The sequence below is a fragment of the Tympanuchus pallidicinctus genome, unplaced genomic scaffold, assembly GCF_026119805.1.
Source record: "Tympanuchus pallidicinctus isolate F22 unplaced genomic scaffold, pur_lepc_1.0 scaffold12, whole genome shotgun sequence".
Taxonomy (NCBI): domain Eukaryota; kingdom Metazoa; phylum Chordata; class Aves; order Galliformes; family Phasianidae; genus Tympanuchus; species Tympanuchus pallidicinctus.
In genome coordinates this window covers 196,633-213,116 of record NW_026294637.1, presented here as the reverse complement: position 1 = coordinate 213,116, position 16,484 = coordinate 196,633, and the positions used below count along the sequence as shown (strand labels likewise).

The window sequence follows — 16,484 nt, the reverse complement described above, 5'->3', positions numbered from 1 at the left end:
GCAAGAAGGAAGCAGGTTGATGTTCCTAGAACAGGAAGAGAAATCCAAAGGCACGCTGAAACTGTTGAGAGTGAGGCTAGATGCCAAGGAAGTTGTTGCAGCTGGATGGCGGTGCCTTCATCCCTGTCTCTGCAAGGGGCAAATGCTGGTGTGATGCACCCACGTCAGCCCCACCACGTATCTCCATTAGGACAGCAGAAATCTTCTGCTCACTCTGCTTGTTCTGTTCCTGTTGCTCTTTAACAATTCCCAGTGTATGATTTCCTTCTACTGAGTGAGCACAAATACTGCTGTGTGGTAGCTGTCAATCCATTGGCAGGCTGTGAATAACACGGGGCTGATTTTTGTTCAGGTACTCGAGAGGAGTGTTGTCACCAGGCCGCCACGTTCGGACACGGCTCTACTTCACCAGTGAGAGCCACGTGCACTCTCTGCTCAGCATCTTCCGCTATGGGGGGCTCCTGGATGTAAGTGTTCCAGCAATGCTCACAGAGTAAGCCACCCTGCTTTTTCTCAGCGGCCCTTTCCAATGCAGACGGCGTGTATTTGCAGGTTGCCCCTTTAGCCAGCACTCTCAGTAATGATGTGCACCAGTGCTCTCTGACCAGCTCCATCGCTGCTGTGTCTGCATGCTGCAGCTTCCTACCTTCTGGTGTGTACAGGGGTTGTTTTTCCTCTTCCCTGACACCACCTGCCTGGCTTGTGCAGAGCCATGTATTCTCCAAAAGCTATCCTTCTAATTTTTGATGAGTCTGGAGCGCTTGCCTGTAAAAAGAGAGCAGTGTGAAGCGGTGGTGATGCAGGAATTCTTTCCTGCCTCCTTCCGCAATTTGTTTAAAAGAGTTATTTAGTTGCTGTTATTTGGAGACTTTCAGTTAATTCAAAGTCAAGAAATCAGTTTGCTTATAGAGGAAGTGACCTGGGGTTGTAAACGTGTAGTGAGCTCTGTACCAGGGGGAGAGAGGGCCCAGTTCGAGGGGACTATCTCATCAATCCAACTTCTTGTTGCACTCTCATGACCTGCTTCCTGAGGGAGTCAGCATGCAGACCTGAGAACCTGAGAGAAGGCTCTGCTTTAGGCTTCCTTGGTGTTTTGGTTTTTTGTTGTTGTTGTTTTTTTATCATTTCTCTAAAATCTTGAGAGCGACTGTGCTTGGGAGCTGCTGTGGGTTACGCTTTTCTCCAGTCAGCATGGCACAGGGGCTTGCATCTGGGTGTCCTTAGATCTGCACGTGGGTTGGGTGGGGAGCTGTAGTGTCCCTGTGTGCAATTGCTCCTTCCTGTAAGCACTCTGCCCTCAGTGCAAGGCCATCTCTCTTGTTTTTGTCCTGACAATGCTGTTACCTTGTGGAGAGGCAAAGTCTCTCAGACCCATTTCACTGAATGCTGCAAGGTGTCTGCTGTTGCTTATTCCACGCGACTGTTTATGTGTATATATATATCAGGAGAACAAAGACCAGCAGTGGAAGAGAGCCATGGACTATTTGAGTGCTATCTCAGAGCTGAACTACATGACCCAGATTGTTATCATGCTCTACGAGGACAACAACAAGGTGAGGGATATAGCTGTAGGACAAAATCCTTCCTGCCACGATGCTGGGCGCAGCCCCTGAGAGATAAGATCAGCTGGGAATCCTGTGATCTGAGCTCTCAGCTTGTGGATAAAGACAGCTGGATCATTGACACAACTGCTAGTTCTTATTTTTAGGTGTGAGGCAGTGACCCACTTACAGTTTGTTACGTGTAAGCAGAACACCATCCTGAGCAGTAGTGCCAAACTTGCATAATTGATAGTAGCACTTTGAAAGCATGCCCTAAAGCAAAACAATTTGTTGTTTCTTAATATTAATTACAAGTTAACAATAGGAAACAAATTAAAAGCAATTTATATTTGGCTGTTTATTCAGAGTATTTCTAGAAAACGTCCAGAAATCACATATTCATAAACTTGTTTTGTATTTACTAAAAATCTACTCATATAGTTAGGGAACTGTACACGGGTATCTTCAGGAAGAAAAGACAACCGCTTAAAAATGGGTGGAAAGTGGAATGGGTGGCAGCGATGGCCATAAATAGTTCTGGCACTGAAGTGTGCATTCTGAATCCCAGATTCTGTGATCTGTGCTTCAGGAGGTTGTGGCGAGAGGAGCAGTGCTTTACTCTGCTAGATTCAGAATGAGAATGTCACGTTCAGAGGACAGATGTGGGATTGTAATGGCGGCATGGAGATCTTGAGTGGCAGAGCAAGTAGAGATGATGAAACTTTGGGTTATCATTAGTGCTGGAAGCTGTAAAAGTTCTGTCTGCCTTCTAAAAATAGGTATTATTTTAAATAATTATTAGAGACTGTTACTTAATCTTGGAGCAACTTGACTGAAGGTCTGGGAGGGAGCCAGTCTCTCCGCATGCCTGTAAGCGGTCTTGCAGCAGAGTGGTCTCTGTTGCCAAAAGCTGTGCTTTAGTTCCATGTATATATACTAGAACCCATTCTGTTTTGGCCCCCTGGTGGCAGCTGGGACAGAACAAGAACGTTTTGAACGCCTCAGCTCTGTGCTAATGAGGGCCATACTTCTGGACCAGGCAGTCCCAGAGCCAGTATGTCTGTGGGTTCTTGTTGCCTCTGCTTTTCTTCCGAAGGGTGCTGTCGGGGTGCATGCTGCACCAGCATGGCAGGGTGGCCAAAGCCCAGACCGTGGCCTGTGCTGACAGCCTGCGGTTTTGCGTCCTCACTTATTCCCCGTCCCTGCTGTTCACAGGACCCATCTTCAGAAGAGCGCTTCCACGTGGAGCTGCATTTCAGCCCCGGTGTGAAGGGTTGTGAGGAGGACGGAAACGTTCCCACGGGATTTGGCTTTCGGCCTGCCTCAGCGGAGGTGAGTGCGCTGTGCTGGGCGCGGGGCAGAGGGCTGCCCTGCACGGGGCCGTGCTGCGTGCGCCTCTGCTGCGCGTCCTGCTGCCCTGCCGGCCGGCGCGGCCTGGGCCCCAGCAGCGTCTCTCCTCCAGCCCGTCTTTGTGCCCATGGACTCGGCGGGTCACGTTTCTGCCTGGCTTCGTGGGCTTTGTAGGGCAGACATTGCTGGAGGAGGAGCGGAGTGCTGGTATCTGACTGCGCTTAGCAGAGCTCAGAGATCCCGGCCTCGAGCGAATGCCCTGGGCAGCGCCTGGTACGGATGTATGCCTGCAGCTGTCGGTGTTCCCTACTGCAGAGCGAGGACAAGAAAGCAGACCAAGGCAGCCTGGAGGACCTCTCCAAAGAGAAGGGCGTGGATGAGCCCGATCGCGCCCAGCCAAGGTCTCCGCAGCCCTCTGAGCCCGTTGGAGTTCAGCGGAGATCACCTCTGATCAGGAACCGCAAGACGGGGTCAATGGAGGTAAAAGTGCTGTTCTTGTTGGTCTCATAAAGGTCTTCTGCCTCATTTTAGTTTCCTGAGATTCCTCTTCACGTAACAGTTTGAGTTGCTCCTGTGGACTGATTTGGAGAAGGAATTTGAGTTTTTGGGAAGGCTGCCCTAACAAACTCCCCGTGGAGGAGGGGCAGGGAGTTTCTGAGAGAGCATTTTTGGTATCTGTTTTCTGGTAGGGAAAGCAGCATCGGAACATGAACTGTTTGTTAGCTGGCTTCTGCCGCTGTGTCACCCGCGATGTGACTTCTGTATGCAGTACTTTGAGAGTCTGCCTTGGGCACTACTGTGTTGAAGGGGATATTTATACGTTTCTGCTGCAAAAGAAGGAAGTCCCAGTGATCCCAGTGCTCTTAGGAGACAAGGAACTCAATACAGGGATCCCTTACTGTTTCTGAAATTTCTACTGTTCCACATCCCCGGGCAAACATGAAATTAAAAGTGAGCACACGTTGTCACAGTCTTAGCATAAGAGTACTTGTATGCTTCTTGAAAATTGTGATTTTTAAGCAAGAGGCACTTTTTACTTCTGTACAAAACCACTTGACAGCAGTGGGTAACAAGGGCATGGCCCTGATCGTACTCTCTCTTTGCAGGTGCTTTCTGAATGTTCTTCCAAAGGTTATCGCCTCTTCAGCACTTACTCCAGGCAAGCTTCTGAGATGAAGCAGAGTGGCTTAGGTACTGTACTTGACCTGCTCCCAACCTGCTCATCTGTACCTCTGTACTCTCATGTGCATCTGTCTGTCCCTCCCTGTATTTCTCTGGCTCGAGTTCCTCATACGTCTCTCTGTGTGCGTTGTGTCTTCTTGTAGCGTTACTGCCTGGACTGCAGCAGAGCTTATCACTTTGTAATGACTTTGGTGCGTGACCTCCTCCTTCAGTTTGCAGCTACAGAAGATGCACTTGTCATCCCACGTAAAACCCGAGCAACAGAGCAACTTACGGACTGAACTTCTGCTTCTGTGTTGCTCTCATTTGTTACATCATTTTTAAACTTTGTAGGAGGAGATGATTTCACTTGAGATCTGGAATACTTTCTGTTCTGCAGGAGAGTAGTTTACATGCAAAGCTGTTGTTTTTCCACCTTTTTTTCCTGAAGATCTCTTGTATGAAGCAGATCCATCATCATCTGCTGCAGTGTTTGACAGCTCTCAGAGCTGGGATCCCCTGCTTAGCTGTTTTTTGCATGGTAGCCTGTGGGAGAAAATATTTTGGAGCAGCTGGTGTTCTCTGTTGTGTCCTTGAGAATACCATTCCTTGCCATCCTCCTGTAAACTGTGTCTGAGCTGTGGAAATTCTTCCTGAAATATTTTTGCTAAAGCAAAAAAAATTTTTGGAAGGTGAATAGCAGTCTTTGGTGCCAGGGGGTTCTAAACAGAGAAACACAGATCCTGCAGAAGCCTAAAAAGCACCAGGGAATGGAAATGCCCAAGTTAGGCTCACTTTCTTTTTCTCTAGAGCCATTTTATTTTTTTTTGCATTTGATTCTGAGGCACGGCCGCAGGTTTCCTTTCAGCAGTTCTGTTACTGACTCTTCACTCTGTGGCACAGGCACCCTGCAGCCAAGCGTTATCTGAAGGGCCTGGTCACTGCCTTGTCACTTCTGAATTAGCTGCTGCTTTGGAAACCAATTCTTGTCAATTTGATGGAATTTTCTTTGCTACAATTAGGAAATATCCCAGGTTTCTGTTTTGGAAATAGAGAAGACTACTACCGTACTGGGCTTGACAACAAAATTTGAAGTGCACTCTCATCAGGTTTAATTTCAAGTTCTTGCCAGACTAGTCTCACTGGGAGGCCTTTGCTGATCATTCACCCAGCTGTGAAGCTCTGCAGACGGAAAATTTGGGGTGGGAGCTGAGCGAGCAGATCTGGAGCTCTGTCTGGATACTCAGTTCAGGCACCATTTCCCCCATGGAGGTTTGTGGCTGCGTGCAAGGAAGGGTTGAGCTGGTATTGTGCTGCAGCACCAGGCTGCACAGTTTTGCTTATCAGAATGTCTGTTTCTGTGAATTTCTCTCAGCTCATCCCGTGGGCTGCTGAAAAGAATGATGCTTCTTTACTTGTGAAAGCCAAGCTCTTGAAGGAATTTTCAGGGTTCTTTTCCTGCTCTCTTTATAGAAGTGTAATGTCTTCTCCCTTTATGATCTGAGGTGCGCTTTGTCTTGGAGAAAGTACATAGAACTCACAGGATCCTCAACATTGCCTTCAATGCTTGTCTCAGCAGCTGTGCTGTGAGGTGATTCATTCAGAAGCTGCCTGCTGTTTCTGAGCTTTCCTGAGGCTCAGAGCCTGACCTTGCCGGTGTCTGGCTGTTGTTATCTCAGAGGGAACGTGTGCATCTCTTCAGACATTCCCTCGCATGTTGAGTCATTTTAGAAGGAGAAGCAGAGCAGAGCTGTTGCCCTGTTGCCATGTCTGCCAGAATTGTGTCTTTGTGGTAATTCAGAAATGCCTTGAAATGGCTGCTGGGAAGAAGCGAAGGCTGCAGCTTGCTTTGTCTGTACAGCATGCTGCTTTGGAGTATGCCTTGTTTTTCTGGATAGGAACAAGTGCATCATCCTGGACTGTCTGCAGTAGTGTGTGTACTTCTAGCTCTAGAAGCATACGGATGTTTCAGTGCCTTTCTTTGCTTGCAGAGCACTTTGAAACAGGATGAAATCACTCCTTGCTGTTAAAGAGGTGATATATTGCCAGTGGGGCTGGCAGCTTTGTGCTGAGACTTTCACTCCTAGTGAGAGTGAAACAAGGGATATCCATTTTTAAACATCTGAAACATTGAATGTACATCTGAAAGTCAAATATACAAAAATGATCCGGCATATTATGTTATTCCTTGTAAGCACTGCTACATCTTAAATCCAACGTGCCAGTATGGTGTTCTTTAGGATGTGTGCTTCTTTGTCTAATTTGGCTACAGCGAGTTCACTGTAGACAATCGCTGTCATCCACAGAGTCACGCTTGTAAATTCTGTTTGTGTTTAAGGGTGCCAACAAAGTGCCTTTGTCTACTGTATGATTACAAACACTTGGCTGTCCTTAGTTTAATGATTGGTGGCACAAGAAGGGAAATGAGAAAAATCTATAGTTACATTTTCATTTGCCAGTAAATGAGTCTTGTCTTTTGTTGCTGTTTGTTTTAAACCATGACAATATGGCTCTGAGCATCACGCTGGCTGCCACTTGACAAAATTTTGTTTGCATTCTGATAGATTCCTGTTTCACGCTGAGTCACCACTGAGCTTCCCTTACTGGGATTAGGAGAAATGTTCTCAGACTTGTGTATCAGTTACCCTGCAGGCAAGAGCTGTTTGCTCTTTGTCCAAGGACAAAACATGCTGGTCTGCCCAGTGGAAAGCCACTAGCAGTGTTACGGTGGTGGAGTCGCTTACTTCAGTGCATATGACAGCTCTTTTTGTCAGCCTCCACAGTTCTGAGAGCAGATATCAGCTGAGACTGAGCTTTACACATCAGTAACCCAAAGCTTAGAATCTCCTTTTTTTTTTTCTTTTTTTCCCCTCCCCGAAAAGACTCCAGTTAAAATGCTGATCTGTAGAAAAAGACCTGGCGTCCTCCTGGGTGACAAATGGATGTGAGGCAGTAGCATGTCCTTCAACCAGAGAAGGCAGATGGCTTGCTCTCTCTGCCAGGTTAATAGGACTGCAGCCAGCAGGCTGAGGAAGCTGGTCCTTCCCCTCTGTGCAGCATTTGTGAGACTGTGTCTGAAAGATTGCTGCCTGCTTTGAGCTCCATGGGTGAAGAAGGGCATGGATGTAGCAGGCGTCAGCCCAGGGCAGAGCAGCAGCGGGGGGGTGTGGAGCTGCAGCATGGATTGGTGGAGACCTTAATGCTGTTCAACCACCTGAGCAGGAGATTACAGAGTCAGAGAAACAACAAATAGAAGTTGCAACACAGGGAATTCCAATTGCCTTGGAGGAACTAATTTTTCAGCATAAGCATGTCAAATATTGGGACAGGGAGTTGGGATCTTCCTGTGATCTCCTTCCTTGAAGGTATGCAAGACTGAACGCATCCTAGGAAGCTGATCCAAGCTGGAAGCTGATCCAAGCTGGAAGCCTCACAGGGTTTCCTTCCAACTTAAATCATTCCACGTTATAGGACCAAGAGCTGCTTCCACGATAGGAAGAATTTATTTCTTTTAACAGTAATAACAGGTGCACTGTTCCACTTAAATACCGGTAGGCAGTATGTCAGGCTTCTTGTTCTGGCAGATGAGGTAGAGCAAGATCAACCTGCTTGTTTCTGGAAGCCAGGTATGTGGGAGTACTGTTGTTTTTAGCAGATGGTATTTGCAGAATGTAGTATCAAGGCGGTCGAACAAGGAATTTATAGACAATCAGTGGTTTTATCTTTTCAATAGTAAGTTGTGTGGTTTTATTTCCCTCACACACAAATGCTTTCTGTGGTTGAGAGTCTTGTTTCAAATACCCAGCCGTTCCCCAAATACCACATAATGTCAGGCCACTTTGAAAAATGCTGTGCAAACACCAGCACTCACCGGAGCTCACGTGCACTCTCCTGTGCATGAGAATGTAATGCATGCCTTCTTCCTCACCATAGGATAAGCAGAGCTTCACACTGTGTGCGCCTCTGGTGCTTTATAAGGTCATTCACAGGACACTTGGGCTGACTCTGGAGTCAGTGCATGACCAAGTGGGTGTGAAAGAAAGCTCTCTTGTCCCATTGCCTTCCTTACTGATTGACAGTGTGATTAATCTCAATTTGCAGCAACAGTTTCAACACCCTGAAATGCATTAGATATAGCTAGCTCTTTCTTCTGAGTGTCCAGCAGAAGAGAGACCTTCCAAAGAGAAAGGACAGGAGAGCAGATGTTGTGTGAAATGAGCATCAGTGATCTGCACCCTGGCTTTTCTGACTGGAGTACTTGGTTTTGCTGACTGGTGTCAGGATGTTTTTCCTAGATTAGATTGGAAGAGCCAGGGGGAAATAAACCATTGGAAGGAGTTGGAAACTTTCCTGGAGATGAATATTGGCTACCTGCTGTGCGTTTGGCACTGCTGAATTCAGAATGGGGAATACTGCCTCCCCATTCTTCCCCAGCGTCGTGTATTTCCTGGGATCGCTTCTTAAGCGGGCAGTTTATTCCTCATTCTTCAACTAACACTGCTTTTCTGTAGTTGCATGGTGTGGAGATGTCATACTAACACCTTCCATGCCTTTCCAGGGTCACAGTGCACCGGGCTGTTTAGCACCACTGTGCTGGGAGGCTCCTCCAGTGCCCCCAACCTTCAGGACTACGCACGCAGCCATGGCAAAAAGTTTGCCAGCAGCCTGACATACAAAGACGGTATGTGTGTTCTCTGTGCAGCAGGTTAATCTGTGGCCTTTGGTATCTCAGGGAGCTACAAAAGCAGAGACTCAGACTGCTAAGAAGAGCAGCACAGTCAGATGTGCATATTCACCTCATCTACAGTAATGCATTCTGTTGTATCCCAAGAGGTTGCGATCACTGCTAGGACAAGGCAGGGGCTGGCACTGTGTGAGGAGCTGTATGTTGATGTATGGTAATGCTGGTATATGTAGTGCTGGTGGCTGATTTTTCTCTGGCATTTTAATACTGCTTACTGGTGTTGAGGAAGGATTATCGGTCTAGATATGAGATGGGTCTGTCCTGGTTCATGCAAAATCATCTCGCTTACCTTGTTGACCTTACTGACCAAGGTTAAACCAAGGTTCTATTGAGAAATTAATCCTCAGGCTACAGAAGATGGGGCAATGTGATGTGCTGAGGGAAACAAGTTGAGTACTGAAGTCCCTAGCTGTGTGCTGGGCATGCAGAAGAACCTGAGATAGCTGTCAGAGGGCAGTGTAATAGGTGTGATATGCCTGCTGTAAGTGCCTGTGGAAGGACTTGGAGTTATTGTGAGTGGTCTGTAGAAACAGCTGCATAGGTCAGCAGGGCAGTCTGGTATTTGGATCATCAGTGCAACTGTTGCTTGGTGTGCATGGATGAAGGGATGTTGCCAGCTGAGGATTTGTCTCCAGATGGCATAAGTGAATTATGCACTGAGAAGCAGAGATGCTGTTGCTACTTTCAAGGAATCTGGAGCACAGGAGAAGACTGAGGAGTTGTAGGGATGTTATGCACCAGTGAAAGTGTTCATCATGATCCCAGTAAGACTCTGTCAAGTATCAATTAGAGTAGATTGGGTGATGAATTAATTGAGAACAGCCCTACAGAGAAGGACTTAAGGATACTGATGGACTAAAAATTGAATATTTGTCTGCAAGGTGCACTTACACCCCAGAAAGCCAACCACATCCTTAGCTATACGAAATTGTAGAATCACAGAATGACTTGGGTTGAAAGGGCCCTTAAAGACCATCATTTCCACCCCCCCTGCCTTGGGCAGAGATACCTCCCACTAGACCATGTTGCCCAAAGGCCATCCAGTCTGGCCTTAAACTCTTCCAGGGATGGGACCCCCACAACACCCATAAAAAGGATGAAGGCTTAACATATCAGGGTGGAAAGATGTTACCCATTCTGAGATCTATTGGAACCCCATGAATACTGTTGTACAGAGGCCGTGATGTACACTGGTTTTCTGTGCTGCTTTTCAGTGTAAGAGAAGACTGCACAGCTTTTCACCTCTTCAGGGAGCTTCTTAGCACACATCAGGCTGTGCGACAGAGACAAGGAGGGTGAGCTGGAAGGGTTTGTCAAGCCTTGCTGCATAAGCCAGAGCTGCTCAAGGCAGCAAGTGCGGGCTGTCTGTGGGTCCCAGAATAGAAGCACGTGGTGTTTGGCACAGGGCAGGGGTATGAATACCACAGGAAATACTGAAAAGGCCAGCTAGGACACTGACTGATTTTCTTCCACTCTAAGCAAACACCATAGGTCCAAAGGCAATTACTGTTCTCAGGAAAAACTGTCAAAGACTGCTTGTTCTGTACCCAGCTGGTACCAGGGCGGATTTTGTCCAGTCCCACCATTCCCTTTGCAGTGCTGCCTTTCTCTGTTAGCTGTGTACTAAGAGCGTGCCTGCAATTGGCTCCTGGCAGTCGAGGGCCAGGGCACGTTCCTGCTGTGTTAGCCTAAATTCTACGTTCTGTGTCCTGAGATGCAGCTGTGCACTCAAGTACTTACAAGTCAGACTTACTTAACTAACGTTTGACTAACAGCCCAGAGTTATTCACCTCGATGTTACATTTCATTTTTCATATTTCTCAGTGTGTTACAGCACTCTGTGTTGCCAGTGCTCTGTTGCAATCATAGTAACTATGAGTGTAGCAGAAATGCTGAGTCACAGCCAGCAGCAGTGATGGAGCACCTGGTGGAAGGCAGGGCCAGCCCAGGGGAGCTCAGGAATGTGCAGTGCACCTGAGTGACAGGAAGGGCTGGAGCCCTTCCAGCCCCACTTAAGGGTTGGCAATGGAGGTGAGGGTATCTCTCTGGAGATCCCTGCCTACCTGAGGCCTTCCAGAGGTGAGCAGCTTCTTTCTTTCATTTCTGCATCCATGGCTGCTGCATATGGGCTTGTTCACATTTGCTGCAGCCAAAGATTTTGCCACCCTGCTGTTATTGCTGTACTTTCCATCACGTTGCAGTGTTACAGTGAGGAATTGGGAAAAACAAGTAGGAGGTAGAAGGGCATTTATCTCCTGAGGAAGGTAGTGTGGGACATGAGGTCAGCCCTTGTTCTGGGCCTTTCCTTTTAAATGGGCACCAATGAAATGATGAACATTGGCACTGAAGCCAAACACCACCAGGGCTGAGTGCAGTAAGTGACATGGCTAAAGCAGACACTGGGAGGATGTTTGCATCAGGGCCTTTTTCTCAGTCAGATAATCTTTAAAAAGTCTCCAGGCTTTGGAGCACACGTTTGCTGGCATTTTTCATGGCTGTGATGCTTCAACATATGGCGCATGGCTTGTGGCACTTCATCTAAGACTTGCTCAAGTGAAATTAAAGTGGCTCTAATTTCTTCAGTCTCTCTGCTTGGCACTGGAAGAGGGCTCAGGAATGCTTCAGTGGAGGGTTGTGTCCCAAGCTCAGGTTGAAGGAAGGTCTTCTGGTGATACTTGGAAGTTCAGTTGTCTGAATCCAGGGATCCTGTAGCCTATGTTGCAGCACCATCTAAACTGAGGCTCTTGTAAATGCAAGAAGGAGATCTGAGTAGGCTGATGGTGGCTACCATCTGTGTGACCGCAGCACCGGAGCTCGCACAGTTCTCAGAGGACACGTGTAAAGAGCTTTGCCATCTGATTGTAAATTAAAAAGAGGAAAAAAAAAAACAAACACATTTTTTAAGGCTGTTATGCTGCAAAGGAAAATTGAAGCAATTTTGAGAGCTGATTTAAGTATACTATGTGGACAAGTCAGTGGGTGTAAATAGGGAAGCACAGTATAGGGTGAGGAAGCATAATTGGTAAGTGAATCTCCTAACCTCAGTATAAGTGACAGGCGTGTATAAAGACTACGTTGACCAGGTAGAATTAATGCATTAAATAGAAATGACATCCTTAGGTCCTGAGTAGTAGTGAAAGGCATGACTGGGTGGGTTCTCCCATCAGACCCTGCATACAGGTGATCTATGCAGACCATTATTTCCATAGTAACTGAGGAGTTCCCAGAGGGAATAAACTGAAGTGTGTGGTTTGGGGTTTTTTTGGTGTGGTGTTTTTTTTTTTGTTTTTTTTTTTTTTGAGCATGTGGAGACCAACCCACAAACTCATCTATTTGTGCCCCATCAGCAGATACACAGAGCCCCTCTTTGTACTGACTTCTGATGTGTGATTTCTGTGAGAATTTGGTCTGGTCTGATTCACAGCCAGGGGAAGCCTGAGGAGCAGCCTGACAGGTGTATCCCCAAAACCTCTTCTGTACTGACATGCTATGAGCAGCAGAACTGCAGAGATACGTCTTCATGGATCTTCTCCTTGCTCCCGAATTACTTCATTGATTTAACTTGCAGATTCCTAAATAGTTCTGCTTAGCTTGCATTTAGAGGATGCTTTGAGCTGCATTTAGCAGTGCCAAGGCTGTTCAGTTCTGCAGAATAGTCTTTTCTTTGGGCAGTGGTGGATCCTGAGGACTATAGCTGTAGGCTTTCAGGATCTGTGGTGGTGCTGCTGACTGCCTGGTACAGCTATGTGGCTGCGAGTGTGGCCTTGTTGCATCTCTCACTGAACTGTGCTGGAAGTGTGTTGGGAAGTACGTGTTGCTGTCTGTGATGGAGGGAGAGCCACTGATGTCCTTGAAGAGCCAGGAGAGACGCTGACAGGACAGTGCAAGGGAAGCAGGGAGCTGATAGTGTGTGAGGAACCCAAGAGCTTCCCTCAAACCTGCAGGCAGATCGTGCCTGGGGTACGGCGGCAGTGCCAATGGAGGTGTGTTGGGGGGGCCCAGCAGGAGGTGCACCTGAAAGGGCAGAGGCAAGCATGTGAACTGGGGATTCCCTAGAGGCAGACTGTTAACTGAGATGATCTGTTTTTATTTCCTCAGAGCTCTTGTCTATGCCAGCCGTAAAACGATTTTCTGTGTCGTTTGCAAAGCATCCGACTAATGGTACGTTTGCTTCCTTGATTTGACGTTCCCTCACACTTCTAACCCCATGCTCACATTCGGTTCTCCTCTCTGCACATACTCTCAGCCTTCTTGTGGTTTCTTGCGTGTCTGTGTACCCGGTGTCCATGCTTCACCTTCCCCCATTGTCTCCTTGTGACTGGCTTGTTCATTCATCTGCTGTTACTGCTCAGTGGTTCCTGTACTGTTTGTGGGAGGTCCGTCAGACTGCATTTTTGTCCCAGATGAATAATTAAGAGCAGTGACTGTGAATGGAATTCCTAAAGCAGCCTTTAAATCCACTGCTGATGTAAGGCCTTCTACAGTGCTGCCTTGCAGAGGGTGGAGGTTGTGGGAAGAATGCCGTTGGACCTGAGGTGTGTGGGGGGAATGTCTACTTCATATCCTAAGAGCACCAGCAACTTTGGTCCTCAGCTTCTACACTGCGGATCTTCAGGTCTGGAACAAGAAGAGATCCTGGAAAAGTGCAGTCTGTGATGGGAGGGTGGGAGGTGCCAGCAGCATTCCTTAGCACAGTGGTCTTAGGAGGCTACGAAGCTACCAGTACTCCTATCTGCAGACTGGTTTGTTAGGTTGGGCCCTTGGTTACCCCAGGCACGGTGGTGTTGGTGGGAGTGGTCTCACCTTCCCTGCAGACATTTTCCTGGGAATGGTCTCCAAAATATCCATCTGCTGTTGATGTGCAGTGCTGCCTTGGCCCTGCCACTTTCCCAAGCTAGGAGAAAGTCAGCAACGTGCCACACGGCGCGTCTTCAACCATCCTCACTCCTGTAATACTGGTAGCTATGACAAGGCTTGGTAAGGAAGGATGTCTGACAGTGCCTATGTTTATTCACTAGTAACCCATCACTGGAACTGTGGATCTCTTGAGGCTAAAGACCCCTAGCTCTGCTGTAGAAGATTCCTTGAGCTACTATTTATTATCCAAGCCGTGTGTAGAAGCTTTTGCAAGCATTTGTTTCATAGCATTGCTCCTACCCATAACTCATGAGACAATTTAGAACCAAAGCAGATCGTGGAAAGATACTGGGTTAAGCATTTCCGTCCTATGTGATCAGGGCTGCCTCTAAAATCCTGTTCTTAATAAATACAGAGAACTTCTGCTCTGTGTGATCTGTAAGGTGAAAGAAGTCCAGAAGGTGGTTACAAAGACCAAAGTTCTGGGAAAGATGAAGGAGGGAGGGGAGGCTAAATGTGGCCTTACTGCTTCAGCTATCCAAAGAGAACCTACTTTCAGTTTGCTTGGTTTTGTTCTTCCCAGAAGGGGCGGCTGCTCAATCTGCTTGTATGTCTGGGTGCCATCTGAGGAGATGTGTGTGTTAGCAGGACGTTCTATCTTGTCAACAGAACCAAGTGCCACCCTGTCCTAAACCATACTGTAAAGCAACTGCCCCCCACAGAAGTATAATAAAGTGAAACAGCATCAGGTTTTTCCCAAGCACCCAGTGAATATTTCTTCATGGCAGAGTGCTTCTTAATGAAGAAAGCAGGTGTCTAGCAGGTGTGAGCATAAAATTTGGCATAGATATAGCACTGGTTTTAATGGGAAAGGTGTTTAGCTGCATGAACCACTTACCTGAGGATGCAAAAGTTATTCACAGCCCTGAATCTGGATATTTTTATTCTGAAGAGCTGCCTCTACTTGATTAGGTGGGATGGGTGACAGAGAGCAGTGGCCAAGCACAGGATCAGGCCAGATGGTTTATCACCTGATTTCATGAGTCTTGGCAGCAGGACACGAGTCTTGAGGCTGCATGAATAGGGGAGAAGACAGGCCTGTAGGTTAGGATCCTGTCTGCCATGCGATAGCAAGAACATCACAAAAGGTTGCACAGGGCTCTCTTGAGAGTTTCGAGAGGGAACATCCGCACTTCTTTTTTCCACACGCGCTAACAATGTGTTCTCAGTCGAGCCGTGCTGCCCCCAGCGCACCTCGCGCCGCCTCCAGACGTTCGGTGTCAGGTCCTTTGTTCTCCCACATCTGATGAAGTGAGCGGCTGCGTTTGGATGCAGGACGCTGTGCTTTGTTGGCAGTTTGGATTTCTTGTCTGCTGCGAGGGTGAGTCTGGGACGATGTCCTTATGGTGCTGAACCTGAAGCGTACAGGACTTAGAACGTGGAATTTTTTCAGTTGTCCGACTTCACTTACGAAGATGAAACCTCACCGTTCAGCCTGTGGTGAGACTGCCCACATGCACTGCGTTTGGCAGAGGCTGGGTCAGGCGGGAGCTTGCCTTGCTGCCTTCCGATATGGGGTGCGTAGAACTCAGGGTGTTCCTGTTCTTAGTGGGGGGGGACCGGGCTGTAGTGCGTGATGTGGGTCACCTCCTGCGCAGCAGCCCCGTTGCTGGCAGCTCCGTTTCCTACATCTCTACATTTTTTCTGTTTCCCAGCTGCACCTCCCTGCTCCTCTCACTCTTTGTGGCCCCTTTCCTCCAGATGCGTTTGAGCACCACCACGTTGCCCAGTTGCTGCGCCGTTTTTCCTCTGACTATGCCACGAGCCGGAACATCTGCCTGGATGCCACCCTAGCCCATCACCTCCAGCAGTGCTCCTACCACCTGCGCCTCTTCAGGAGCTGGCTGATCTCAGGGCAGGATGACTTGGAGTGTCTTTACGGTACTGCACGCTGCAGCTGCCTTAGTCCCGTGCTCTTAGAGCTGAGCGGGGACCACTGTATGCTTGAGAATGCAAAGTATGCTTTGCTTCTAAAAAAAGGAAAGCCTTTCCCCTCACTGCATCCCTTACATCTCTGGATTGCTGCTGCAGCAAGGCGTGCGGGCTGTTGTACCGGCAGTTTTGTAGCCTTAGGAGCAGCCTTTCCACGTGGAGCCAGTGCTCTTTGTGTAGCTCTAACTCTGCTCTTTCCATCCTGGGCAATTGTTCATTGCCTTCTTCCTTTATCCAGGGTAAGCCAATAAGCTTTCTGCAAATGCTGTTTTCCTGCCAGCGTGGTGTCCTGCTGATGTGATGATACACCTGCCCGGGTCTCAGTAGCGTGCTGCTTAGTGTTCCCTTATTGATGGAAGAACCGAAGGGTTGAGAGTGTGGAAAGAAAGGAGAGTAAGGAGGCACTGCAGCTGATCACGGGCAGAGTGAAGGAACGTGCAGTGGAAATTTATTTAGGGGAAATGAGTGCTTATGGGATTGTGTTGTTTAGAGAGACCAAGTTAAGCTAGGGTAGACGCTGAGCTTCTGTGCGTCTGCATTGCATGGCATCTGTTTCACCTGTTAGGAAGTTTGCAGCGTGTCAGATGGGGGGAGGCAGGTGATTCCAGTACTAAATCTATAAAGCAGTTATAAATCAGTGCTTCTTGGCTATTTGTCAGCCTCTGGCACAGGTGGGAAATCTGATGCATTGAGGTCTCAGTGCTTCTAAGACAAGCAGGAGATTCCTCTCTGAGAGGGGTATCTGGCTGCACCATAAGACCTGCTTGGTGCATGTGGCTTGCTGAATGTGTGGTGTGATGCATGGAGTTCTTTTTTCATTCAGACCCATATGTGGCAGA

General features: G+C 47.9%; 1 protein-coding gene across 14 annotated transcripts in view; it reads left to right on the top strand.

The window, feature by feature from the left end:
- Positions 1-16,484, top strand: part of PPIP5K1 (diphosphoinositol pentakisphosphate kinase 1) — a 41,568-nt gene that overhangs the window by 17,769 nt on the left and 7,315 nt on the right. For 9 of the 14 annotated variants that reach the window (XM_052672393.1, XM_052672391.1, XM_052672390.1 and 6 more), the window contains 8 exons: positions 353-467; positions 1,446-1,553; positions 2,757-2,873; positions 3,207-3,371; positions 3,998-4,082; positions 8,611-8,733; positions 12,895-12,957; positions 15,415-15,594. In XM_052672393.1, the coding sequence (XP_052528353.1) occupies positions 353-467; positions 1,446-1,553; positions 2,757-2,873; positions 3,207-3,371; positions 3,998-4,082; positions 8,611-8,733; positions 12,895-12,957; positions 15,415-15,594 (956 nt within the window). The remainder of the gene's footprint in view (positions 1-352; positions 468-1,445; positions 1,554-2,756; positions 2,874-3,206; positions 3,372-3,997; positions 4,083-8,610; positions 8,734-12,894; positions 12,958-15,414; positions 15,595-16,484) is intronic. The other 5 variants (XM_052672395.1, XM_052672396.1, XM_052672397.1 and 2 more) reach the window with 5 other exon arrangements.